Raw genomic sequence first — 27208 nt, 5'->3', positions numbered from 1 at the left:
AAACTTTATTGAAAGATACACGCGCATATATCAAGCATTTTATCCGGTCACGTGGACAACCAAAGGCATCTGCGCATCAAAGCAAACAAGGTAAGAAACACTTCAATGAAACTTTTTCAATGAAAAAAAAAGCCTCCATCACTTCCCTGGTGCACTTACCTTGATGTACATTTTCGATTAACGTTCGACTAAAAGAACGCTTAACCTCTTTAACGGCCGCCGGCGGGTTGTACCTGCCAGCTCATTGTAGGAAGTGTGGCTGCCAACCTTTAGCAGATAAAGCCACTTGTTTGTTAGGACATCGAGATAAGTGCACCAGGGAAGTTATGAAGGCTCTTTTCATTGAATAGGAGAGGGAAAGGTGTGTAAGCAAGCCGTATGTGGCCCTTGGTGAAAAAGAAGTTCGGTACCTGGGTTCAGCTCTGCCACGTTAAAGTGATTGTTAGTTTGTTGGGGACCGTTTCGTAAGTTTTCGGCAAGTAGGAAAGCACGTTTTTTGTGTTTTTTCGTGGTTGTTACACACGTGTTGATTATGAACATGATTAGGCTTGTTTCATACCTTGTTTGCTTTGATGCGCAGGCGCTTTGGTTGTCCACGTGACTGGATCAAATGCTTGATATATGGGCGTGTAACTTTCAATAAAGTTTAGTTGCGAATTCAGCGCGGTGTCGTCTCTTCCTCTGTCCTTGTCTATATTTTGGCGCTGTTTTTACTTCCCAAGTATGAACTACCAACTAGCCCAACTTTCGCTATTATTACAGAAGGTTTATTTGAAAAGAAAACTCCTAAGCATTTACCCGAGGGTGAACATGGTTAAGTGCGAATGCACGGGGTGGTGCTATGAGGGGGAGTAAAGTTAAAATCCTTCGCCATTCGCCAGTGAGTTAACGTAAACTACCCCGTGTGAGAGTAAATTCGCACTATAATGATGTTTATGTCCGCGGCCCGCTTCGCCCACTTGCGCTCGGCATCACGGGCCCTTCGCCGCGCTGCCATTTCTTCAACTGGCGCGGCATCTTCAACGACGCGTGCAATGCTCGCATTCGATTGCGTTGTACTCGTTGTTGGAGGTATCGCAGTCGAGGATGATGCCTGCGATAGATCCATACCTATGACGACTTGCCGATCTCGAGCTAGTCGTGGCTGCGCAGCCACGGAGCGGAGAGTGGAGCGCTCGCAATCACGTGGTGTGTGACGTCCTGACGTTGCTACAGACGCCCCTCTCCACTCCTCGTGCCATTGCTAGGGGAGAGGAGGAGGCGCACCGATGATGGCGGATTCAGGGCCGCTTATAAACTGCATTCGTACTTAAAACAGGGACAGTGGAACTCGTAGAGACGCTCTCAAAAGAAGGCCGCTTAGATTGTCGTCTTCTTCACTCGCCTGCGCGGCGCCTCTTGCGCAAATCCGCAATCTTCGTTATCGTCGCTATCTTGCAGCTAGACGGAGCTATGCACGCGGCAATATATAGTGAACCTGAATTCCCATACCCTACTGCTTGCGCCACAACTTAACACATGACTGTAATCAAGAAAATTATAGTTCGCCTAAAATTCTCACAGGACTGCTGCAAATGCTGCACACTGCGGTCTGTAGAGATATTAACGTTTACGTGCGCACACGTACACGCGATTAGTAGTCATTACCTGCGCTGATACACTTAGTGTGTATGGGAATGATAACGATTACTGTGATATATTTTAATGAAATATTTGTGGCGCACCTGAGATAAAGAACAATAAACCACAAAAGGCAGAATAGGGTGCCAGCCCCGTCCTGCCTGGCACTTTATCCGGTCTCCCTTCGTTTTTTTCTTTGTGTTAGTTGCACCACAAATATTTTGTCAAGCTATGCACCAGCTATTTGTACAGCAGTAAAAAAAATCGCAGCTTCTCCATGGAGTGCATCATGATGAGTCGGGCGAAGCGTCTGTCCATCCGTTCGTTCTTGCTTCACTCCGTCCATCCATTCATCCGTCCGTGCGTCCGTCCATGCGTCCATCCGTCCATTCATTCGTGCGTCCGTCCGGGCATCTGTCTGTCGGCCTATCCGTCCACCCGTCCGTCCATCTAGCGAAGTACCGTCATCTCGCATCTTTTCATCAAATATTCAGCATATAGAAGTCCCGCCATCCAGCGGACATTCCAAGGACTAAACGAGAGGTAGCACCCGTGAACTTTTTTATGGCCTGCGCTTCGGCTCTACTTCTTACCTTTCACCGCCTCTAGTACATGGGTATATACTAGTTCACTATATTCATGGCACTGCGGACCAATCCTCGCCAAACCTTGCTAAAACCAAGTAGGTTACGGCCAACGAGTTTAACGTGGCAACCCTCCCTTCTCAGAGTGTGCTCAAAGTGCGTCCTTCTGACACTAGTTTTTTTAGTAAGCATCAAATTCAAGGCAAATTTTATTGCAGATTAAGTCACCAATACTCGTCTCAAAGTTATTTCATCAGAAGCAACCATCTTTTTATTTATGAATAACGTGTGTGGGTTTTCTTCTCAATTAAAAAAATTGGCCCTGTATTTGCATGTTAATCTGCAAATGTCATCGAACGACGATAGTCTTGCGTGTGGAGAGAGTGTACGACACATTTATTTGATGTTCTGCACAAGAAAAGATGTTCTGCGCAAGAAAGATGGTGAATGGTATTCTAGAGACGCTCCGTTAGAGGGCCTAGAGCGTGCAGCGGAGGCGAACGAGCGCATCAAGTCACGTCACACGTGAGACATGAGTGCCATCTGGCAGTGTTCTTGGAAAACGAAGCGCGTGGCTCTGAGACGGGTGTGCGCGCCTGTCTCAGAGGTGATAAGGTGTAAAACGCAAGGCGACCGGTAGCTGCCACCACCATCTCGTCTTAGCAAAGCGTTGGAAACACTCGCCTTTTCTTGCAAGCCTTGAATGGTCAGCGCAGTGTGGTAAGCGCTACGGCCCTTAAAATTACTTATGTATGCCTTTCTTAGTAAAAGACGCACATTCAGAATATATACATGTTGTTATGGTGCGCCAGACATGCCAAATATTTGCTCTTTAATTGACAATTGCACAAGTATGAACGCTAATTCTTGAGCAACATTGGTGGGCGCTGCGAATGGGGTTGGCCGTTTCAGGTATCCAGTGCTGTTAAGAGTGGACAAACAGACAAAAGTACAGACAGACAGACAGACAGACAGACAGACAGACAGACCAAAATTTTTGCGTCGAAGGTCCCCAAGAAAGACTATCGTCTTTAAAAGGGTGCGCTAGTCCGGCCGTGTAGGTGGCTACCTTCTACTACTACATACATCGCGGACGCATGACCCACAGCATAGGGAGCTTCGCCCCCAATATCAACACGTAGTTATGGCATGTAGGCAGTAAATACCACATTCACATTTACAGTGAAGGCTGTTATGATGATCACAAGGGTCGTTTTTGGCACCGTAGTAGTCCACCGGTGCCGATGTCCGTAACCTCCATCGTACAAAATAGGAGTAAAATTAAGTAAATGCAATAGACGCTAAGGACACAATGGGACTCGAACCCGGGTGTCCTGCGTGCCAACCCGGTATTCTACCACTGAGCCATGCAGGTGTTGGGAACTCAATTGCAAACAGGCCTGATGTCGGGAAAGAAATCTCGTTAATATGAGTAATAAAGTGTTTTAGAATACAGCCAGGCGTCACTTAATGCGAATCTCATAATGAGTTGTTGAATGCCCCGATTCCTTGCAAGCACCTCAGGCATAATTTTTCATTGTCGTCAGTCACGTGATAAAAAAAAAACTTCACGAAATTCTTAGCAAGTGTGTTGCGGGTGCCAGCTTCTTCGAAGAATGACAAATGGCACAATGAATGCCTCCATAATACACAAAAGATATGATTATTTATGGTAGAGTAAGTACCCTGCAAGTGTGCTTGTAGTGTTTACCCAAAGAGCATTTAAATAAGGCTGCAGAAAGGCCCCTTTTGCAGCTTTCGTCGTGATTGTGCTGCGCGTGCCGCGCAGGCCTGGTGTTTTTTTTACTGCACTTTTTTAAGGTGTGCACTACAGAATTAACTCATCCTTAATTTCCTTCATATTTTGTTTTATACCTGATAGGAAGGGAGGAAAGAAAATAACTTCATTGTGGTCCTGCCGATGTCGACTAGGTCACGCACCCGGCTTAGTCCCATAGCAACCACTAACTGAAACGTATAAGCAAATGTGATACACTGGAGGATGCGTGGTTGACAAAGTGGAGTTCTTTCCTGCCATTTGCTTGGTCGTGCACAAACAACAGTTGTTCAGAAGTGCTCAGTGACCAAACTTAAAAGACTGGAGCAAATGGGTTGCTGGTTTATACCAGAGGGTTTCAACAAGCGCACACCTCGATACAATACGAATGATGGGAGGTATGGGAACATAGAAACCTTCTACGAGCTTGTTAAAAATCCATGTATTGGTGCTCATGGGTGGTTATACAAACAGTGCGTTAAAGCAAATAAAACTGAAAAGTGTTATATTTTACTTATTTTTGCGAGCTACGCATCAATCGTTGACTGCATAGGATTTCTGGCAGAACAAATAAAGTTTGGCCAATACGCTCCATCTGTCACAGTGCCCCGCTTGACAGAGGTACTCAGAGATTGGGTTCTTATAGATACGGCGCGATTCAGAAAATACAACTGAAAGTAACGACTTCAGCCGGGACCCCTCGATTCACTTTCGCATCTCGAGCAAAGCATGGGCAAAAGTGTCACAACGTGGTGCACTTCAAGAAGAGGCTGTCGCGCATTCGGATGCCATGCAAGGTGGGTTCGTGTGATCGCACAAGAAAACAGGAATGCTGTTTCGCTTACCGGTCACGTCCTCTCCACGCCTAACATTCGCAAGGTAGCACCAACCCCCTCCCCTCCCTCATATCTACACACACGCACACGTTCTTAGCGTGTGTAAAAGTAAGCGATCGTCGACTGAGCGGCGTCTTCAATCGACCGGTGCTTGGTCTCATTGAACCAGGACAGCGTTGCAGAAGATAGGGCGTTGGCATGAAGCAGCGGCTGGCATTCGTTGTGCGCTTGTGTAAACAGCTTGGTATTCATAAACTGAACCGAATGACGGGCTGCGTATCCAAGGCAGCTGCGTAATCAGAAACTGTTATGTCGGGCGGTAAGCATAGATTTGTGAGTGTTCTTCCGTAGACTTGTGAGTATGGGCACGAATGATGTCCTTTCATTTTCTCGCACGTGTATCCATCTGAAGGCAGCGTCCGACATTGTGTCACGCAAGGCGCAGCAACCAACTACATTGATAAAGACGCGTGGTGTTGTTCATCTTCTAGACCGCTGCTATCGTTTGCAGAGGACATGCGTGACATGTTCGTCACTTCGTCATTCCTGTAAGGCACGCGCCTCAGAGGAGGAAGGGTCATCGTGGGTGTTCCCGGCGAGTAGTCGCACAATACGTCGAATGTGTATGAAATTATGAGACTGTGCGAACACTGAAGATTGAGTGCCCTCGACTCACTCGGTGCATTTTGATGCCGAAGCTTGGATGACGCTCTTTGAAAGAGAAAGCGATTTGAAGGAGGGCTATAGGATGCTGGTGCCAGACGGATATTATGGGTTCATTTTAATGCTTTTCATGTCCAGTTCATTTTTTTGGGGAAATTGTGGAGCTATCTTTTAGACTACAAGGTAGAAAGAAAAACTACCTGTACAGGACCCACCGCGGTGGACGTGGCACTAGGCTGCTGACTCGCAGGTCGCGGGATCGAATCACGGCCGCGGTGGCTGCATTTTTGATGCTGGAAAAATTGCTTGAGACGCATGTGCTTAGATTTAAGCGCACGTTAAAAAACACAGGTGGTCAAAATTTACGAAATCCTTCACTAAGCGTCTCATAACCATATCGTGGTTTTGGAATGTTAAACCCCAACATTTATTAATAAATAAATCACCTGTAAGAGACGCTTCGCAGTGTTGTGCGTGCATGTGAGTGTGCAAAGCTTTAAGCCAAATTGGTTGAGTATATAGCTCGATCGAATCGTGTACCTACCTATTCTGTAAACCAAGAGTGAAAATTTTGTAAATGAAAAAGACAAAAATATATTCTCGGCATATTGTGTAGAAAGCGAAATTCATGGTGTAGTATAACTAGGAGAAAACTGCTATGGCAGGGTTTGGAAAGATCCCACCAAAACTACACGCCAAACAAAAAGAGATACCGTGAATATTGGTGGTAATGTGCTGTGACGTGTCTCGTTTTCTGTTTACGTTTTCCAGAGAGGAACTGGCCAGGCCAGAGCACGGCGACGTTGAATGTCATGGTGCGTATACAGAAAGTGACACGTAAGTTGTGCGAGCACCACTTGAGAACCATGCGAAATCCAATAACTTGCGAAGCACGCTTAGTTGGTTTCATGGTTTATGCACGGGTACGAAGAGAGGCACGAAATTTGTAGAAGCCTGATGGATATTCGAGGGCTTCAACGTGAGATATATACGGCGTATTTATTTAGGTCACACAGTTGAATTATCAATGGCTCGTTTATTCGGCAAAAGAGAATGCGTTAATGACATTGTAAACAGGCAGAGCTCTTCCGCTTATTTTTCTTTGTTATTATGCGTTTTAAAAACAATTTTATAGACTTTTCGAAAGCATCTCTTTTTATTCCTACGAGGTCTGTCGGAAAGGTTTGCGTAGTGTACGCAAAAGAAATAAATAAAACAGCATAGTCATACACATACATAAATGTGATCACCTTCAATATTTATTAATTCATTCATTAATACTGCTAGCCCTGAAGAAGGCTGTCACAGGGCGGGAGGTACAAATAGTTTTTATGTGAGATTTGCTACAAAGTTCTGTTGATATTTTGCAGGGTCTTTACGAACAGCATAGAAAAATATACAGAAAAGAATTGACAAAAGCATACTAAAAAGTGCAAACTAGGAGCAGAGTAAAGTGCACCGTGTTCAATAGCAAAGGACAAATGTACACAGCATCGCAAGACTGTTAAAATCATTTTGCAGGGTGAAAGCTGTATGTAGCCACAGTGTCATACATAGAAAACCCGTCTTACCTTATCCTCATATGACGTTTGCGGAGAACATCTGTTTGTGGATTCGGGTAACATCTTCCATTCATCGTTAACATGCGGGAAGAAACTGAAACTAAAACAGTCCTTACGAGAAGCAAGGGGCGCGTGTTACATACTATGACGATACGTGTAGTTAGTCTTTATTCGTTGGTTCTACCACTTTTTTTATTGCGACCAGCACGGCTGGACTTCTGTCACGCACTTTAGTAAGAATGTTGTTTCCACTGTTAAGGAGTAGTTGTGTTAATGAATAGTTGTTGCATCAGCAAATCGCCACAGCCAGAGCACCAGTGTGTATCACAAGAAACAAGATAAATAAATAAATAAATAACTATCACAGGGTGATATATACAGCCACTATTGGATACGATTTCAGCAGAGCATTGCAATAGCGTGATAAAATATTCGCAATGTCATCACTCAGAGACTCGTAGCGGCGCGTTATCGTGGTCACAGAATTGGGCGCCTGTCTTTCAGAATAATTTGCTGCATGATTGGCGCACACAATCTTTTATATGAACGCTTCAGATCTTCGATGCATATAAAAAGCTGCATCCGTCTTTTAACAGTTAGCAGTGCGTAATTCTATGGCTGTCAACAAACACGATCAACATAAGTGAATCTGAATTTTTTCTGCGGACTCTTGGTGTTGCCTCATCCTCACCTTTCTTCTGGCCTATTCCGCAACACCAGCTGAACGTCGTAATTGTAAACCTAGGTTTAATCACCCGTGATGAACATTTGCAAGAGTTCACGTGTGTTTCTAATTTTCGCAATCTCTGCACAGTATACTTGAGTAACTCCTTACTACTTTTCTCTCGCACACTGCATGATCATTTGGGTCAAGTCACGTAATGGTGCTTGCAGAAGTTTCTAGCTTTCTTTTTATTCCAGGGATTGTGTCGCACTCTTGAGATTTGCAGGCGGAGCAAGCGGTGCCAAATAAACCGGCTGCCGGGGACAGGCAGGCTCTGAACAACTTCGCAGATACCGGAGCCCAGGGTGAGTGAGAATACTGGTGCGTAACAAAGCCAATATAAATACTTGTATTCCATAATAATATAAGGGTCGGAACCAGAGTGACCAGAGCCATTTTTGAGGCATGGAGCCGGTAGGAAGGGGGGATCAACTGAGGGTGAGGGGGCTATTTTAGCGGAGCTGCAGAGGATGCAGAAGCAATTTGATGAGCTACATGTGTACTTGGAGTGATATGTGTAAAATGGTTTGTGTGGCACAGAATTTGACTCAAGGTTGACAAGAAGTTCTGGCTTTTGTCTATTTTTTCCCACAGTGAATGTATAAAAGTCTGCGAAGTCTGTACAGGTATATAAAAATACATTACAATTCTACGATACATTAAACCACTTATTTAGAAGATACCCTCCCTACATGTCTAAAGGTATTCGCCCCGAGATCGGGCTATAGTGAGCAGCACCGTCACCATGCAAGTTTGTATAGGCGGCCGGCGGCGCGCATGCCAATGCACGCAGCAGGGCGTTTTCTGAGCACTGTGAGCCGATTGTCGGCAAATAAAATGCGTTGATTGCTGCCCAGTCGTAATAAATATGCCGTTCATTGCCTAATGAATGCACGAAGCTCACCGAACGGTACCTTTACTTGTGACAGATACTCAGTCTGCCATTAAAAGGAATGTTCGCGTTTGGCGACTGTGTGCACTTTCGCCCTGCAGTGTGTCACGTTTCTTGTATTTTCAATTAGGTGTGGAGCTTGTGTCCCGGTTACTGTTCACTACTGAGCATGGCTGAATTCATTTTTCATGCACGCTAGTAATGAATACCGATCCTCTCACCCCCTCCCACACCCCCATAGAAAAAGGAAGAAATTCGATATTTTTGGGCGATGAACCCAAAAATAGAGCGATTACTCATTCCACCTTTTCGTCTTAGTAATTTCGTCATAGAAAAAACGTAGGGCAGTCGATAAGTTTATTCAGGAAAGCTACGTGACTTACAGCGCTTCAGCGCACTTGTTCTTACTTCTATAACAGTATAAAAAGGTAATAGTTCAGCCCACAGCTTTCTTATATTGATTACCTGCAGCCCCGCCACAGTGGTCTCGTAGCTAAGGTACTCGGCTGCTGACCCGCAGGTCACGGGATTTAATCTTGGCTGTGGTGGCTGCATTTCCGTTGGAGGCGGAAATGTTGTAGGTTCGTGTGCTCAGTTTTGGGTGCACGTTAAAGAACCCCAGATGGCCGAAATTTCCGGAGCCCTCCAGTATGGCGTCTCTCATAATCATATGGTGGTTTTGGGACGTTAAACCCCGCATATCATTGATTATCTGCATCAAAGTGATGAAAAGGTTCGATTATTTGATGGAATGAAGTTTTTTTTTTCAAGCGAATGTGTATTCACTCCTTACGTGTGTCTAGCACACACCACAAAAGTGCTCAAGATAATGTGAAAGAAAAAAAGGTGATGTTCTTCTAGAAATTTACTATAATTGTGAGGCATGCCGTCTTGACTAATTTTCAAAATCTGGCTTCTCTTAAGCGAACCCAAATCAAAGAACAAGAGTAAGGCAATTAGGAAACTCCAACCGAAAATTGTATTACAGCGCTTGAGTCAGCGCTTGGTCTGGCTTCGAAACGTTGGTTTTCTGAATACAAGTTTTGGTTGGAGTTTTCTAATTGCCTAATTTCTATTCCAACCAGGCAGACTTCTGCCAAGTGTTCACCTTTGATAAGAATATGGGTGTGTCTGCATAAATATATCACCCAATGCTGAAATTGCGCGTGGCAACTTTTCAGCTCCTTGTCATTCAATTGAAGTATCGAAATGTCAGAATTTACTATACAGCAGTGTCATGGTACTACGACCGTACAATAAAAGGTTATCTCAGGCAAACTTAAGACTCGTCGCATAACCGGTAAGCAAGAACGAAACAATTGTTTTAAGTAGACACCTGACAACAATGCAAAACTTTAGTTCATCTCTGAGTCGTCAAGACGCTGAATTCACACAATATTTATTATTCCTCATGTTTGGGGTGACGCAAAGTGCACTTTACGATGGGCTTCAGCTAAAAAGCGTCACCGACATGATCCTGGCGAAGAGAGGCTATCACATATCACGCATATCACTCTCACCAAGTGCTCGACCTCATCTTGTTGCGGTACATATACAGGCGAGTAAGGCCAAATCTTTCTGTAGACAGTACTAGACAAACGTACAAGCAGTTAATCTTGCGCTAACAGAGTGGGACAAACCATCCTGTAAGCACGAGCATATGACGTACGCGCAAGTGCTAGCCTATTTGGATAGCAGACGACGCCGGGAGCAATACACACTAGATGAGCTTCAGTCTGGGGACTCCGCTCAATCTCGGGGTGAATAGGCGCAGGCTTCTTTTTATGAGGGCATCGCACTACAGACAGGCGCCGAAAACTCAGCGCTAGTTTCGGTTTCAGGGAACGTGTGCGCTCGTAGCAGTCACCGGGCATCCTAAGATCTGGTTGAACGAAGTGCGATCTAGTGTATATGCGCATTTCTTGCCTTTCGCCAGTTTTTAAGCATAAAACAGTTCCAATCAACTGTAAACAAGTCATAATTTGTTCATGTGCTTTTATTATTTCTTATATTATGTATCTTGAATCGGGCGAAGTGCGGGAAGACTCGCGTTAGCAATTGCCTCTGCACCTCCTTGCCACTTGCTCAGTGCCGGATATCACATGCATGCCGCATCGCGCTTGCGTGTCTCGCTCACTTAGCGTGCAAAGCATGAATACGGCAAAGATAAGGCATTTGATGTGGCGTACAGTCAACGGAACCTGCAGTAGGCCGGGTTAATCAGGCGAACTATCCATTAGACGAATATGGCTAAATAGGGGCATCGCATGATTTGTGTGGCTCTACAATGTGATAACCCCGGGATTTCCAGGTCCGCGAAGGTTTTTGTGGCTTGCTATTGGCACCGGGTGAACACATTTGGACCAATTATTTGAGCAGGTATTGATTTTGCATGAATATATGAGTGAACCCAGCTCTCTGCAAGCCTGACCTTATTGACAAAAGTATAGTGTCGCTAAACTAATCGGTCAAGACGGCGGCTATGTTGCTGTCGACAAAATGGGTTTGAAAAAATGGCTTCAATTGGTGTTGGCTTGGCTGAATAGTTTTTGCTTCTTTTGGTTTTCGCATGTAGCTCAAATGATGCCAAGTAATTATAAGCTCCTTCCTGTTGATGAAATTCATGAAGCCGGGGTTTGAGTTTTTAGCTCAAAAGTGTCAGTCAAATACATGTGATTGACTAAATGCTTCCAAAAATCATTACAGCGAATGTAGCTGGAGTCAACGTTTTGACAAGGACCTTTTCTTCGTCAAGGCGACGCCGTGGCCCTGACGAGGAATGATGAACTTGCCGAAACTCTGTTTCCAGCGATGTTCTCTCTTGAAAAAGTTCTGGTCGCTTAAAGTCTCTTCGTGCTTCCGAGCTTCACCCTCGTTTGGTACTGAAGTTCCGTGAGAAAACTATGTGCGCCTTCATAACAAACGTGACTGGGTCAACTATTATGTGTACTACTCGTGACCGATAATAATTTTCGCATTAGTTTGGATATTTTAGGTTGATTGTTTGCTCACTTTGTCCATGTGTCAGTCGTTAATTATAAATGCTTTATGAATTGGCACTTGCACAATAGGGGTCTGTCTGTTTTTGTTTCATGGCAAACGTGCAATTAAAAGCTTATTTTAATTGTGCTGATAGAGTTTAGTCTCATAGAGAAACCGGTCAGCTTCACTTTCACCACTTCAGAAAAGAGGAACGAAATGTTTTTTTTAAAATATGGTAAACAAGTCTTTACGAATGGCCACATCGCCCAAGCAGCCAGCGGACGTCGAAAAGGCAAGAGCGCATTCCACTTGATTGCGGAGTGGTTAAGTAAGGCTCCCTCGGCAACCTTGTTCCTCTCAATGTTTCGCCTTTTCCTTCTATTTGGTGACCTCACCAGCGACGTCATGAAAGAAATGTTCTGTTTGTGATTTACTTCTAGTAGGATGCCCGCCAGCCGCCAGTGTAAAACCAGCGCTGCCGCTGCGTATCAGGATGCGAGAGCAAATACATGGGAGGTATAGTGAGTTTCCACTCCCTGCTGCAGACACTAAGTCAAAGCGGTATTTTGCCAACATTGTGCAACCAGACAGAACATCCTATGTTACTATTAGGGACTGTTACAGAATTTGGATGAGCCTGGCGTTGTAAATTGTTCGTTGAACCTCCCGTAGTAATGACACGCCATCAAAAGACTTCAAGATCGACGAAGAACAGAATGTTCAGTGAAATAGCACATGCTCTTTGACATAGATGCGGGGCTTCACGTCTTTTTCACTTGGCACCTTTAAGCGTCGAAGTGTGCTTTTCACACACATGGGGCCAAATTATAGACTTCATGAAAGTCGTTGTGTTACATGGTTGGTGTAATACACGCATTATTCTTCCTGTCGCCATCATCACACACGCACAGCATTGCCGTGCACAGTATTGCAAACAAGAGGATACCAGCTCAAGCTGGATTCTATGTACTAAACTAATATTATATTTAAGTTCAATTTAGGTAAGAATTTTCGCTCTGCTTGCCTTTCCATCATTAGACGTAAATAATAACAACCGGAGACCACCTGACTTGCCCACGCTGGTTGAAGAATGGAAAGGCGTCCAGTTCCATCCGGCTCAGCTCGTCAATTACTCGGAGTCCGCCAGCGTCACGGCCGAAATGCCGACGAGCTCGGTAGCTACCAGAGGTCTCATCTTGCCAGTTGTGAGTATTCCGAAAATGAATGTCAGTGTCAATTTCGTGCGAAACATCGTTCGACTCACAGAGGCGACCGCACGAGAAGAGTGTACGCATCTTATCATGCTATTCCTGCAAACAACGTTTGTTCTGAAAGTCACAACACGTGCATGTGCTGTGGAATATTGATAGCAAGTAGCCAATTAAGGTTCTAAGCAGCACGACTGCTCAGAACCTTATATGGCTCAGGGCATCGGCTGCGAAAGCACGTGCATATCCGGTATTTTTGGCCCAGTTACTGAAGAAGCAAGTAATAATCATGAAGTGCCAAAGGAAAGTGGCTGACTTACTTCAACTATGTTCACCTTATTTGCAGTCCTAATTATTGCGCGTGTTTCTATGCATGTTCACTGTTACAGGTGGTATCCCTGCTGTACTACGACAATGTGAAAGGCCACTTGGGACAACCGGCACCAGCGGGATACCCCGTCGTGTGCGTCCCGGTAACATGCAGCTTGTAGTTTGCACGACGTGCGCATTGAATCATATGTTCCACACACACACACACACACACACACACACACACACACACACACACACACACACACACACACACACACACACACACACACACACACACACACACACACACACACACACACACACACACACACACACACACACACACACACACACACACACACACACACACACACACACACACACACACACACACACACACACACACACACACACACACACACACACACACACACACACACACACACACACACACACACACACACACACACACACACACACACACACACACACACACACACACACACACACACACACACACACACACACACACACACACACACACACACACACACACACACACACACACACACACACACACACACACACACACACACACACACACACACACACACACACACACACGCACACACACACAGAGAGAGAGAGAGAGAGAGAGAGAGAGAGAAGGACAGACAAACAGACAGACAGACACACAAGCGCCCAGGCATACACACACAAAACCGAGGGTCTGCTATGAATTTAACTTTGTTCACGATGAGCCAGCTGGTTCATGCAGTCACTTCTTGCAGCTGTGCGACACGCATCACCCAGGCTTTGCCACTCGGGGTGCCAGTTGCAAAGGATCCACGAGGAACGGTCCTCCGAGCAACCTCTTCTACACGTGGGAGGCAGGAGCCACAGACGACGACGGGTCGGTCTCATTTGAAACCATCTCCCAGGAGACGCCCTTTGCAGCCGTCCAGCATCGGGTGAGCAGCAGAGACACACCGTTTCATCACAGCCCTGAGGATGTTGAAGAAAAGAAATGAAAAAAAAAAAGTGCGGCAGGAACGTCTAGTCTTGCAATTATCCATAAAATGTGAAAGGAAGAAAGTAAAAAACATTGCGCTTCCGCTTATATACCAATTTTTTTTTTAGAAATCACAAACGTTGCTCGTACTTCGAGATATTGATTATCAAAATTCAAGGGCGAAAGAGAAACTAATCGCGACCGGCAAAAATCGATAGCTGATGCCAACAGGATGATCAGCTTTTACTCTTGCGGTTAATTATTCGTGGCCACGATGGATCACTGCGTGTAACTCCTCCGCACACACAGTGCGATATGCAAAGAAGCTCGTGTTTCGAGCTGGTAGAAATGAACCAGGGTTCTTCACTATGATTGAAAACCGAAGCTAGCAGTTCATAAGTTAAGAGCTATCTGAACCCCATGAAGCCTCTTTCCTCAGACAAAAAAAAAAATGTCGGTAGACCCACGTATACCTGAGAATCTAGACCCACGTATACCTGAGAATCGACGTTATGCGAAGCATGCGGAAAGGTGACCATATCGCATTTTTTTATTGAGCGACACGCGATGAAATGTTGCTAAGTATATGTACAAATGTTGCACGCACAGACGTATGTTGAAGAGTTGCAGATGTGGATATAATCAGCTGTTTGCACTTGCGCAACGACGCCAACTGGAACATGCGTATTACAAACACGAGAAGCTGATGTGAAGCGGTGATGCGCGCGAGAATGTTGGCCCTGGACATTGCTACGTAAATAAACTTCAGCGCATGGCAACTAACCACAATTGACTTTAACTCGACGTGACGGCTGTATGAAAGGAGTACATATGTAATGTGTATAAAATTGGCTGGGTAGCACTGCAACCACTACTGACGTTTCATGAATATAAGCGTTTATTTGAAAAGTATTTCCGAAACCTAGCGTAGCTCTGTGGTAGAGTGCTTCAATGCCACGCAGAATTACTTGGTTCGATTCAATCTGGAACCCTGACATTTATTCTATGCCTTCTTTGGGTCGACGCTACCGATGTCTGGTATTGCTTAACGCTCACGTGTTAAAATTGCCCATGTGTGTTCTCGTCATTCCTGGGTAGATACGAAGTGTCAATCACCTGTGGGACATACCCGCATATCAGCGGCACATACCCGCGCGTGAGTATGTGCCTATGTGTGGCGCGAATTGTTTGGCGACGTATGCGAAGGGATAGTGGCATTATTCATGTCCTGACCAGCGCGTCATATTAATCGAACCATCTTACTCTCTCATGTTAATTTTTATTCACACCAAGTTAAGGGGTTGCCCATGGGAGCACTGAAACGTAAGCGGCGAGATAGATAGATAGATAGATAGATAGATACGTTTAAAGTCGCAGTAGTTCGCTAAGAAACGCTTCGAATGAAAAAAAAAACAGACAATGCTAAACTTTACATCTTAGAAGAACTCGCGCTTTTGCGATTGCGCCTCCTGTTACAATCGAACATATCGCGGAAAATATTGTAGACAACCCTGAAAATTCCTCAGTCATTCGCGAAACATAGACCGGAGAATTTTCCCCAGACTAAAACTGATTTACCTTTTGTTCCTCGCTCTCTCGCTCTCAAGAGGTCATCCAGTAATAGACTGTCACAACTGCCGCATTGACTGTAGCAGAATCGTTGTCTTCCCGCAGGTCCTTGACAGTATGTACATCTCAAGCGGATCTACCGTGAGATGCATCGTTCAAGAAACACGAAACGCTTCAGGTCACCGACTGACTTTTAGCGAGCCTGTGGTTATCAGCGGCTCCCAAGGTGCGTGTGGTGCACTTCATATAGCGTATATTTGAGTTCACAATAAATTAATTAGCCCAACGAGATCTTCATTGCAGTTCTATTTGTATAACTTGGCCGTTTAACTAACACAAACGGGCACTAAAGCGTAGTCCCTTTCAGGGATGTTCACAGTCCAGAAGCACAGTGTTCACGACTTATGGTACATTTACCATAGCAGCGTTCCGAAAATTAGCCTACCATAGAAGCTTGCTTGACGAATCAACAAATCGAGGTATACAATTATTGGCAGACATTCAGATTTTTTAAATAATAGACAGTGCGTGTATTCAGCCTAATAATAAATATAATCTATACAAGCATTAACAAGCGATGTCCCACTGTGAAATGTGAACGTGACGTAATTATTTACGTGAGCAAAAAATAATCAAAACTCAAGTTTGTTTTCCAAACCATGCTAAGTACCCATTCTGTAGTTCATAGAGACCTATACTTTAAACTAATTTCCTCGTATTATGTAATGCAGGCATCTGTGTCGGTGACAAGCCACATGGGCAGGATGTCACTGCCTCCATGGAATACCTGAACGGCACCGGTCCAGCAGCACAAGCTGGTCGCCTGCACATTACTGTTCGCATAAGACACCGAGTGTGTACATGTGTGCTGTTTACTTTGCCAAATATAGTCACTAATTACATACGTACGTGCAAACCCTTCTGGTTCGCACGTACGTATGGTCTGGTCAAAAGTTCCCTGGTCACTTTTCCATGTATGGCTATGGAAGCGAGGCCTGGTACGTACAAACTATAATGATTTGAACGTAGGTATGTAATCAGTATCATTCCTAATGTGATGACGTTTATTCGAGCCGAGAAGTCGCAGCGAGGTCGCAACGGAAAGTGGGCGTACGGCAAGTCTGGCAGAGGCGGCACAAACTCTCGCGCAAGCAGAGCACGGGCTTTTTGTTGTCTTCCGAAGGCGCATACGCGTTGGTGCGTATGCTCCACTACAATACCCCCGGGATGAAGGGTAGCCATCCTGGCGACTCAGGGAGTAGGCACAATGATGGGGTCGTAGTAGGGCTTGAGACGGTCGACGTGTACGGTCTCGCGTCCTCGACGGCGCAAATCTGGTGATTGTGTTAACGGCTCGATGATGTAATTCACCGGAGAGGTCGCGTCAATGATACGCCAGAAGTTTGGAAGATAGGCCAGGAACGTGCGGGGGCACCCAAAGCCACACAAGGGAGCCAGCACGAAATGTAGGAGCTATGCGGTGAGCGTCGTCGTGTCGAGTCTTTTGTAGACCTTGAGCCTCACTTGTCAGAGACCGAGCCAACTGACGGCAGTCTTCAGCGTATCTAGCGACTTCCGAAAGCGGGGAGCACTCAGATGCATCAGGGCGGTACGGTAGTATAGTGTCAAGGGGGTGGGAAGGTTCGCGGCCGTACAATAGAAAGAACGGAGAAAAACCGGTAGTCGCTTGCGTCGCGGTGTTATAAGCGAAGGTAATAAAGGGCAATACAGCGTCCCAGTTAGTGTGGTCGGAGGAGGTGTACATCCTCAGCATGTCGCCAAGTGTGCGGTTGAACCGCTCAGTAAGACCATTTGTCTGTGGATGGTATGCGGTAGATTTCCGGTGGATAATGTTGCATTCAGCGAGGATAGCTTGGATGACCTCCGACAGGAACACTCGACCCCTATCACTGAGTAATTCCCGCGGAGCACCATGGCGTAGAATGAAGCTGCGGAGAATGAAGAGTGCAACTTCGTGGGCGGTCGCTGCCGGTAGAGCTGCAGTCTCAGCGTAGCGTGTCAGATGATCGACTCCGACAATAATCCACCGGTTTCCAGAGCTACTATATGGGAGTGGGCCATAGAGGTCTATACCCACGCGGTCGAATGGGCGAGCCGGGCACGGCAGCGGCTGTAACATGCCGGTAAGGTGCCGCGGAGGTGTTTTGTTCTGTTGGCAAGTGGTGCAAGACTGAATGTATTTCTGCACAAAACGATACATTCCTCGCCAGTAATAGCGTTGGCGCAGCCGTTCGTAGGTTTTCAGGACACCTGCGTGAGCACTTTGGGGATCTGCATGGAAATTCATGCAGATGTCAGAGCGCATATGAGTTGGGACAGCAAGGAGCCACTTCCGACCACCAGGCGTGTAGTTGCGGCGGTACAGAATGTTGTCACGTAAGGAAAAGTGGGCTGCTTGCCGGCGTACCGCTCTCGTGGAAGGGACAGAAGATGGATCGGTAAGGGGTAAGGTAGTCGACTAACAAGGCAAGGTATGGGTCTTTACGCTGCTCCGAAAGCATGTCAGTGCTGTCGAGTGGTGACAAGGTGGTAAAAGGGGGTGACAGAGAAGCCACATCTGGTGTTAATGGCGATCGGGAAAGTGCATCGGCGTCCGCATGCTTGCGACCGGAACGATATGCGACACGGATGTCGTATTCCTGCAATCGAAGTGCCCAACGGCCCAGACGTCCGGACGGGTCTTTCAAGGTGGACAGCCAACATAGAGCGTGGTGGTCTGTGACCACATCGAAAGGACGGCCGTAAAGGTACGGGCGAAACTTCGTAAGCGCCCAGATTATGGCCAAACACTCCTTCTCTGTCACGGAGTAATTCAATTCAGCCTTCTTAAGAGCGCGACTTGCATAAGCGACTACGTATTCGGTTTGGGTACCTTTCCGTTGTGCCAAAACTGCGCCAAGACCAACGCCGCTTGCATCAGTGTGAACTTCTGTGGCAGCAGTAGGGTCGTAGTGGCGAAGAATAGGTGGCGAGGTCAGCAGGCGGCGCAGCTGGTGAAATGCGTCGTCACATGCAGGTGACCATGCAGATATACCTTTGCTGTTGGAAAGCAGACTAGTCAGAGGTGCAATGATGGACGCGAAGTTGCGCACGAAGCGACGAAAGTAAGAGCAAAGACCAACGAAACTTCTTAGGGCTTTCAGTGATGTGGGCATACGCACCAATCGTAGTGGAGCATACGCACCAACGCGTATGCTCCACTACACTGTGTTTACTCTATGAACCTACCGATGTTCATTATCGTTTTTTTAGGGGCGAAGCTCCTTAGGGCGTGGGCTGTGCGTCCCCTGTATGTAGCCACCTCTAGTTTAGTTCTTGCAGTGTTCACTAGATGGCGGTACCGTCCCCTGTATGTAGCCACCTCTAGTTTAGTTCTTGCAGTGTTCACTAGATGGCGGTACCGTCTCCTGTATGTAGCCACCTCTCGTTTAGTTCTTGAAGTGTTTACTAGATGGTGGTACTTGTAGCTGATGATGAAAAGATGCAAGATGTTATAAACTAGAAAGCGGTACTTGTAGTTGATGGAAGACGCGAGATCTTATAAAATAGGAATGATGTCACATATGGCGCGTGTCATTGGTTGAAGGCAATCGTTCGATTTAGTGCGGCGACGTACGCTAGGGGGAGCGATGTAATAAAATCGAGTGGGCAAAATGTACACAGGATTCATGGTTTACCAGGTTTACCTCCGGAGCTTCGCCCACTCATCATCATTCACTTCGTGGATATGGCGGCACTTTTTTTTTATTTTAGCGGCGCAGCTGCGTAAGTTTAGAGAAGCTTTGTTGGTCGTGAACACAAATTATCATCATGAACAACCGTGAGCTATCTTCGCCCTCTTCGGGCTCGCCCCCAAGACACGTGCGCCGATTTGTCCCTTTGCGGGCTGATGGAATAACTCTGATAGATGAGATAACGAGCACACAAGGAAAAATAGAGTGGGGGAGAAAGAAAAAGACGATAGAAATAAAATTTTTTTGGCGAGAGCGATTAGAACCTGCGTATACCTACGATCCTAAGACGCTCGTTGTACCCACTCGGCTACCCAGGCACATATAGTAAAGCATAGCATAGCCTTTGTAGTATATTATAGCAAGGCTGTGAGGAAGAGGATGGAGAATAAAGGAATGTATATTCCTGGATAGTGATAGATAAGTCAGGTTGACAAAGAGGAAAAAGAGGAGGGAAGGGAGGAAATCATAGTATAGCCCTAATGGTATATTGTAGTGTAGCGGTGGGATTGGATAAAGAATAAGGACGACAAAGCGAGAGGGTGAAGCGTAGCATAGCCCAGTATAGTATAATGGTTGGAAAGGAAAATGAGCGTGAGGACGAAGAGGGAAACGGGAAGGGGAACGCCACCAGCTCTTGTTTTCTCTGTTTTAGCGCCATACTATAGTGCCACCACTAGTAACTGCCCCATTTCCCTTCCCTCTTCTTTTTGGGATACTGCGTGAGCAACAATGTTGACGCAGCATCATTGGGTGAAATAATTTTTGTATGCGGAGGAATATATAGTTACCCGCGGAAGCAGGGGTTTCAGAGGCCCCGGGGCTTCTTGAAGCTGCAGCCGCGAGTCAGCTATAATTGTTAGCTTGCAGTGCTGCTGGTGTTGTGCCCATATTTATATTTACTTGCTGTACTTTTAATCGACAGAAAGTCTTCACCTTTTGTCATCAGTACCTTTCGCTTCAAAAGCTACCCGCGATGCATGCCACAATCCTTTTCAGTTGTTTAATACATGTAGCTGTATTCGTTCCCGTGACACCAAGCAATCGTCAGTCGTCGCGCCAGTGCGTGACTATACTAGATGGAGTAGTGCACATCCCGTGGATTCATAAATGAATATATTGGCGATTTATTTTTTCGTTTCTTTATTGAAAGGACTCCATGCTGCCACTGATTTCGACGCATCCGCTACCCAGTGCGGAGCAACTCTTCGGAAACGTTGTCTCGCAAAAGCAGCACATCTGCTCCAATGTAGCCGGCCCCGGAGACCATGGCTTGGCGTTTGCTGCCTTCATGAAATCTACAATTGGTATGTGCGTGCTTATTGTTCTTTGTAGTGACGTTACGTGTCATGACCTGGATGAGTTTGTTTTTCTTTGTCCGATGAAGTGTTCTGCTGGTTCTCTGAAAAACGAACACAAAGCACAGTTCGTGCAACACGCAGCGTCCATTCATGAAGGCCGTGCTTAAATACGATGTACCGTGGTTTCAGGTGCTCCTAGAATAGGAGAGGTGAGGCCTTATCAAAGTGACTCAGCGATCCGCGGCTCCTCTGCTGTGTCGCTGTACCACCACCTCGATTTGAACCAATGCCTATGGACGTTCGAGGCCATCATTTCTCTGAAGGATGCAGTTGGACTTTGTGGCGGTGTCCTGCTAGAAGACTTCAAGGTGCGCAAATTCACGAAGGATGTTCACATAAACGACTGAGAATTTGAAACCGAAGCGCAACACTTCAGCTTCAAAAGATGTGTGCTTGAATAGCAAAAGTTTCGGAACAGAGTGAAGCGTTGGTTAGAGGTGCCTGGTAACTCTTGACTATCAGCATTCTGGCGCAGAATTTGCATCACACCCAAAAGGAGGGAGCATATGAAACTACACTAATGCTAGTGTTTCTTAGCAGTCTCTCTTGACAAATGCTGTAAATGTCTGCCTGTGCAAGCCACTGCAGACGTTTCAAAATTTCAAAGGAGGATAGCGAACCATCGAACTGAAGGTACATTCAGAAATTGTTATGCTCGTTTAGCGAAAATAACTTAATGCTAGTGAGCTTGCTACCTTTGGGATGTGTTGCGCGCTGGAAATAGCTTGCTGTTAATGCTGCGGCGTCATTTTCTAAAATAGCAAGCGACATCCAACAAAGAAATATTTTCGTTGTTGCTTGACCACAAAGACCAGGTTATAGTAATGTGCGCACCGAAGGATGTTTTTGCCATTGAGGTATTTTGAGAGTTGGGTGTTCATCGGCCAGTCTAACAATTGTCACGAGAAAACAACTGCTGAGAGTTGAAACCAAGCACGCTTCATGGTACCATTTTATACATTTCTCCATATAAAAATTTATACAAACTCTAAGTTTTATTGCTACATTTGACTTCCCCAGCATCCAAGCTTATGTGATAAGTAGAGGCCGGATTTTTAGGCACTAAAAAGCTTGTTTCAGGCACCAAAAGTAGACAAATAAAGCACCACTTTAGGCCTCCAGAATGAAATATGTATTTGAAATATGTATGGCACATGTATTTCAAACTAATTCAAATAATTCCAAACAAAAACGAGCGCAACGTTTATCTACGACAGGAAGCGAGAAATGTTATTGTTTATGATAGCACAAAGGTTCCAATGGTTGAACATATACGATACATTTCTGGCGTAGTTAGCAGAACACGGTCTTTACTTTTATTGTCTAGCATGAGCTGGGTCTCTTTTCAACGTGGCAGAGAGGGGCAGCAAAGAGGCAGATAGCTAAACCACTAAACGAGCAGAAGGGAGGGTTTCCTTGTATTAGCAGGTTCCAATCGCATCGGGTCAGTTGATTTCCTGCAGGTGGACACCTTAAATGGCTCCTCACTTGGCATTTCGAGCTGACAAGTGTAATGCATGCACTGAGCTCTCGAGATCAGGTCTGCCAAATTTTATAACGCTACGTATTGCTGAAAGACGTAAAATTCCAGACTTTATGCTGCTTATTCTTCTTCTAGTGAGCGCGCGCCTCATCAAGGAGGGGCTGACGTACAAAGGAATGATCCTGCACTTACGTCGCCCCTGTACGTAGACATTCGAGCCCTGGCTTCACTAACTGTAGGCTCTTAATCAGGTTTTAGTTGAATACTGACTATGTCCAGCAAACCAGACAAAAAATGTCCCCTCTCCATCTGAGCATGCGCTGACGCCATAGAGAAGACTTCTTGCTCTACTTCTTGGAGCTCTTTTACGGTGATATCAACGACGGCAAAGCCACATCTAGCATAGCCATTTGTTTGTTCCTCAAAAATAAGGCACCTATATACGCACTCAGGAAGATTGGCCAAGAATGAGTAGTTGAAAATTTGAAAGGCGCTTGCTTGCGCCGTGAGAGGTCTTCTTCCTCTTGTTCTTTGTGCGGCTTAATGATGATAGAAATCAATAGAAATGAAATGAAAAAAAAAACACTTGAAAAACTAGAAAAGAGAGAAGGCAAGAAAGAGAGGAGCAAAAAGCCGCCAGATCAGCACAGTCACAGCGATAGGTGGAAGAGCGGGCTTTCGGAGCCTTTGTTAAACCCTGTCTGAGTAACTGCTACAAGCACGCTTGCAGGAACTCCCTAGGCCATAAATCATCATAATTTTTGCGTAGTAGAGAGGCATTCACTAGGCAGTACGTCATCATTTTCCGCAGAAGCGTGGTACCCATTACGTCTTCTTGCAAAGAATTCGTTCATGCTGTGTCTGAAGAACACGAAGAGTCATGCCTGAAACTTTATACTATATAACCTCAATTATTCTAAAATTTTATACTAATTCATTAAACCACTAATTATTCCCCCACAGTAGGTATACGTCACAGTTAGTAGATGATCAAGAACAAGCTTCTGTGATGGAAGTCGATGACTCGCTCATTACGCAATTTGCATTGTGCGACGCCTCGTTGTTTCTTTGCTGTTCTAAAACGCCTTATTACTATAAGGCGGTTCCTTTCCCGACTTGAAGGCTTCCTAAGGCTAGTTCGCAACAGAGTTCTAATGGTGTAGCTCTGTGGTAGAATACTGGGCTGGCACGCATGGGACCTATAGGTTCCAATCCCATTGTGTCCTTGGTGTTTCACTTATGGCAGTGGCTATGGTGACGGGGCCCGTCAGCGCAGTATACTATCGTTAAAGTGAGGGGGCCCATCACCGTATTAGAATAGTAACAGTAACGGTGCCCGTCATAATAAGGATGCAGCTAAAGTGACGGCCCCGTCGTCGTAATGGAACGACTGCGGTGACGGGGCCCGTCACCGTAGTGGAATGATAAAAATGAAGGGGCCCGTTGCCGTAAATTTGTGGTCGTTTTTGACACCACCGTATAGCTGTTCTGGTGGCGTAAAGGCTTGACGCGCAGTTGGGGAAGGGGTTGTCACGCAGGTCGTCAGTTTGAATACCCGTATTCGAATCTTTTACCCCCGCCGCGGTGGTCTAGTGGCTAAGGTACTCGGCTGCTGATCTGAAGTTGGAATCCCGGCTGTGGCGGCTGCATTTCCGATGGAGGCGGAAATGTTGTAGGCCCGTGTGCTCAGATTTGCGTGCACGTTAAAGAAACCTAGGTGGTCGAAATTTTCGGAGCCTTCCGCTATGGCGTCTCTTATAATCATATGGTGGTTTTGCGACGTTGAAACCCACATAGCAATCAATCAAATCGAATGTTTAACTTTTTTGCATTCGGTTTTTCAAGATAATGCTGCGAGAAAATCATGTCGCTGTCTGCGGCGGTTATTAGACAGCCCTACCGTGTGGATATCGTGACGCAGTGTCGTTGGTGTGTGACTTCAGGGCGAATCGAGTTTTTTTTATTTTCTTTTCTGAGTGCTTTTTCAAAGTATTGTTACTTGTTTTTAAATTATAATAGTGTTCATTTGTTGGGAATATAAATATCAACTTTCTTTTACGTTCAACGTGGAATGAAGACCTTTCTCGATGATTTACGATTGATACTGCGCTGGGTGAGCAGATTCCGTTGTATGCGAGCAAATTAGCCTTATTATCGCACTTGACAACCACCCTTGGCCGGATTTGCGTTCCTTTGCATTGATACCATAGCTCCAACTAATAATTTCTTACACAGTGATATTTCTAAATCAATCCGTTTCGCGTATTGTCCGCGTCGCTGTATGAAGGTGACTTGTGGGCTGATTCCAAATGACGTGCAGGTCAACATAGAATATGTTCCGACCCTCAGGAGTGTGTGGCTGCACAGTGTGTTTCAATTAGTCCGAAAACCACATTACATATGACTACAATACATGTAGCTCCGACTCGGGGCCTACTTTGACTGAAATCTCACACAAAGACTTATCCATGTGATCAAATCGGCTCCTGCAAACGAGGGGATATGCACGTTGCTCTTTTTTCATGATTGTGTGCCATGTAAACGTATATAGACATTCGAGCTCTCTGAGGTGCAGTAGATACTCGCACGGTGGTCTGGTCTCTTGGGCTGTCTTCCCATCCTGAGACGACGCTTGTCTTGCGAGAGCGAAATGTATTTCATATCGTTCTCGGCGATTAAAATGCGACCGTGCCGATGTCAGGGACTTGACTGGTCGTCTGGATGCTTTAATTTGCAAATTAAAAGCGCTGGCATGATGTGGCTTCGGGCTTGCTAAACCACAACGTGTGACCTAGTCGATGAAACGAGTATGCAAGAATGAACGTGCATCTAGCAGCGTCGATGTATCCTACAACGAGGAAAGGTAGCCGTAGGGAGCTTGAACGCGCAGCAGTAAAGAAAAAAATAAACAAATCTTCTCCTGTCCCATCAGCAAGAGCCCAAACAGCAGCACTATGTCAAGGCCCGTCACTATAGGCAGCTTTGTTCAAAGCGGCCACCTCATAATTGCTTCATTACGGAGCTGCCTCGATGTGGTATGTGTCTGTGCACGCGCTTTTAATGGTGATAGTGAAAACTCGTTTACACTTGCAGTATTTCAGGGGATGTCGCGGTGGGGGCAGTTCAGATCAGAATTCTGCGGTATGAGCTACCAATCAGCGAGCCGGGTCCAACAGCGCAAACCTCGACTCAGCTGATCGCCCAGGTTCTCGCTCATCGCTCCACTGTAGGATGCTGCCTTTAAAATAGACAACCTTACTCGAAACAATATTGAAAGCAGAAAAGAAAGAGAGAAGTTCAGATGCTCAGCACGACTCGAACTGAAATTGCACAGATACAAGGTATACCCACTGCACCTGGAAAAATCAACGTGGCGAGATAACAAGCGGCACAAACAGTGACGCGGTTTTCTTGCAAGAAAGCAAAAACAAAAACAAAATTACAACTCCTTCAAAGCAGTAACGTCAATATTGTCATATCACAATTAACACAATAAAAATAAAAATAACAAAAAAAGTTTTGAACTGAAGACCTGAGCATGACTGCATCCTCAACTGCGCGTCAAACCACAGCGCCAACAGAACAGCTAGCGGTGGCGACTAAAAAGGCTACAAATTCACAGCAACGGGCCCCCTCGCCATAGTCATTGCTTCACGGTGACGTGGCCCGTCGCTATAGATACATCGCTATTATGACGGGCCCGTCACCGTAATCACGAATACACTACGCTGACGGGCCCTCTCACTTTAACGACAATGCTGCGCTGATGGGCCCCGTCACTGTAGTCACAAATACACTACCCTATTTTCGCGCGATCGTGGTTACGGACACCGGCGGCAGACAACTATGGCGCACGCGACCATTGTGATCTCATGACAGCTTTCGCTTCAATAAAAAGAAAACCAAAGTTAAACAAACAAGGCGGTCCACTTCGACCCTTTTTTCCCAGACTTGGCACTACTGGTGGAAGCTGCCTTATACGGACACTCTAAACTGAGTTTTGCCGTCGCCGTCATGGCCCGGATATGTATAAGTATGTATACAATTTGAAAAGGAACAAAGAAAAATATGAAAAAGTTTTGAGGCCCCCACTGGAGATTCGAACATGATGATTTCTTTCTCCTCAGCGCGCTATATTAATCAAATAGATCGCGCCGCTCATACTGTCCATCACACTAACAGTGATTATTTGTTTACACCATTCGCCACTGGCCTACTGTCAATGAGTTTATAGGAAACATTGTTGAACAAAGCATGTACTTCGCTTCTCTAAAGAGTGACGCATCCGATGGCTTAATTAATGGAGAGGTGGGTTCACTGAAGCACTTGCAAATAGATATAAGGGGCATTTCAAAATGTCTCTGGCTTCACTTTCACGCTACAGCAACAGGAAAAATTGCTCGAATAAAGCCCACGACGGGTCTGAAAGTCGCTAGAAAGTGTCCTGCCTGTGAATGCGCACCGCCGCTCTAACTTTAGACAAACTCACCTCGCTGCACTAGGTGATGTGCGGTGACGCTTGTGCCGTTAAAACATCGCACGGCTTCGTCGTCACAACAGTGTACATGTCAGCAGGAACCTTGTGGAGTGACGTCCCGAACTTCTTGCTACAAAACGTCCGTGCCACGTGCCTCCAGGATGTGCCTCTTATAGTCACAGGAGACTTCAACGTTAGTGTACTTCAACATGAAAACCAGCGGCTTGTCACGTTTCTCAATGCCGAACTTGGGCTTCGTCTCCCTTTAAACGTCACGTAGTCAACAATTAACATGATCACCTGTTTAAATACTGTGGTTACTGCATTACTGTCAATTCAAGTACAATTAACCATGTTCACAACATTTCGCACGGTTCCGAAATCTTCTAATTCA

General features: G+C 45.8%; 1 protein-coding gene across 5 annotated transcripts in view; it reads left to right on the top strand.

The window, feature by feature from the left end:
- The window catches only part of LOC119162225 (extracellular matrix organizing protein FRAS1), a 158321-nt gene that overhangs the window by 53576 nt on the left and 77537 nt on the right, over positions 1 to 27208 (top strand). For 2 of the 5 annotated variants that reach the window (XM_075879062.1, XM_075879066.1), the window contains exons 2-10: positions 6252 to 6295; positions 7993 to 8071; positions 12679 to 12845; positions 13238 to 13321; positions 13952 to 14131; positions 15847 to 15967; positions 16473 to 16594; positions 20647 to 20800; positions 20984 to 21162. In XM_075879062.1, the coding sequence (XP_075735177.1) occupies positions 6252 to 6295; positions 7993 to 8071; positions 12679 to 12845; positions 13238 to 13321; positions 13952 to 14131; positions 15847 to 15967; positions 16473 to 16594; positions 20647 to 20800; positions 20984 to 21162 (1130 nt within the window). Of the gene's footprint in view, positions 1 to 6251; positions 6296 to 7984; positions 8088 to 12678; positions 12846 to 13237; positions 13322 to 13951; positions 14132 to 15846; positions 15968 to 16472; positions 16595 to 20646; positions 20801 to 20983; positions 21163 to 27208 lie in introns of all 5 variants that reach the window. The other 3 variants (XM_075879063.1, XM_075879064.1, XM_075879065.1) reach the window with 3 other exon arrangements.

This window comes from Rhipicephalus microplus, chromosome X, assembly GCF_043290135.1.
Source record: "Rhipicephalus microplus isolate Deutch F79 chromosome X, USDA_Rmic, whole genome shotgun sequence".
In the NCBI taxonomy this organism is placed as follows: Eukaryota; Metazoa; Arthropoda; class Arachnida; order Ixodida; family Ixodidae; genus Rhipicephalus; species Rhipicephalus microplus.
Note: the sequence above shows the minus strand (reverse complement) of the source record. Positions and strands in the feature narration are given on the sequence as shown.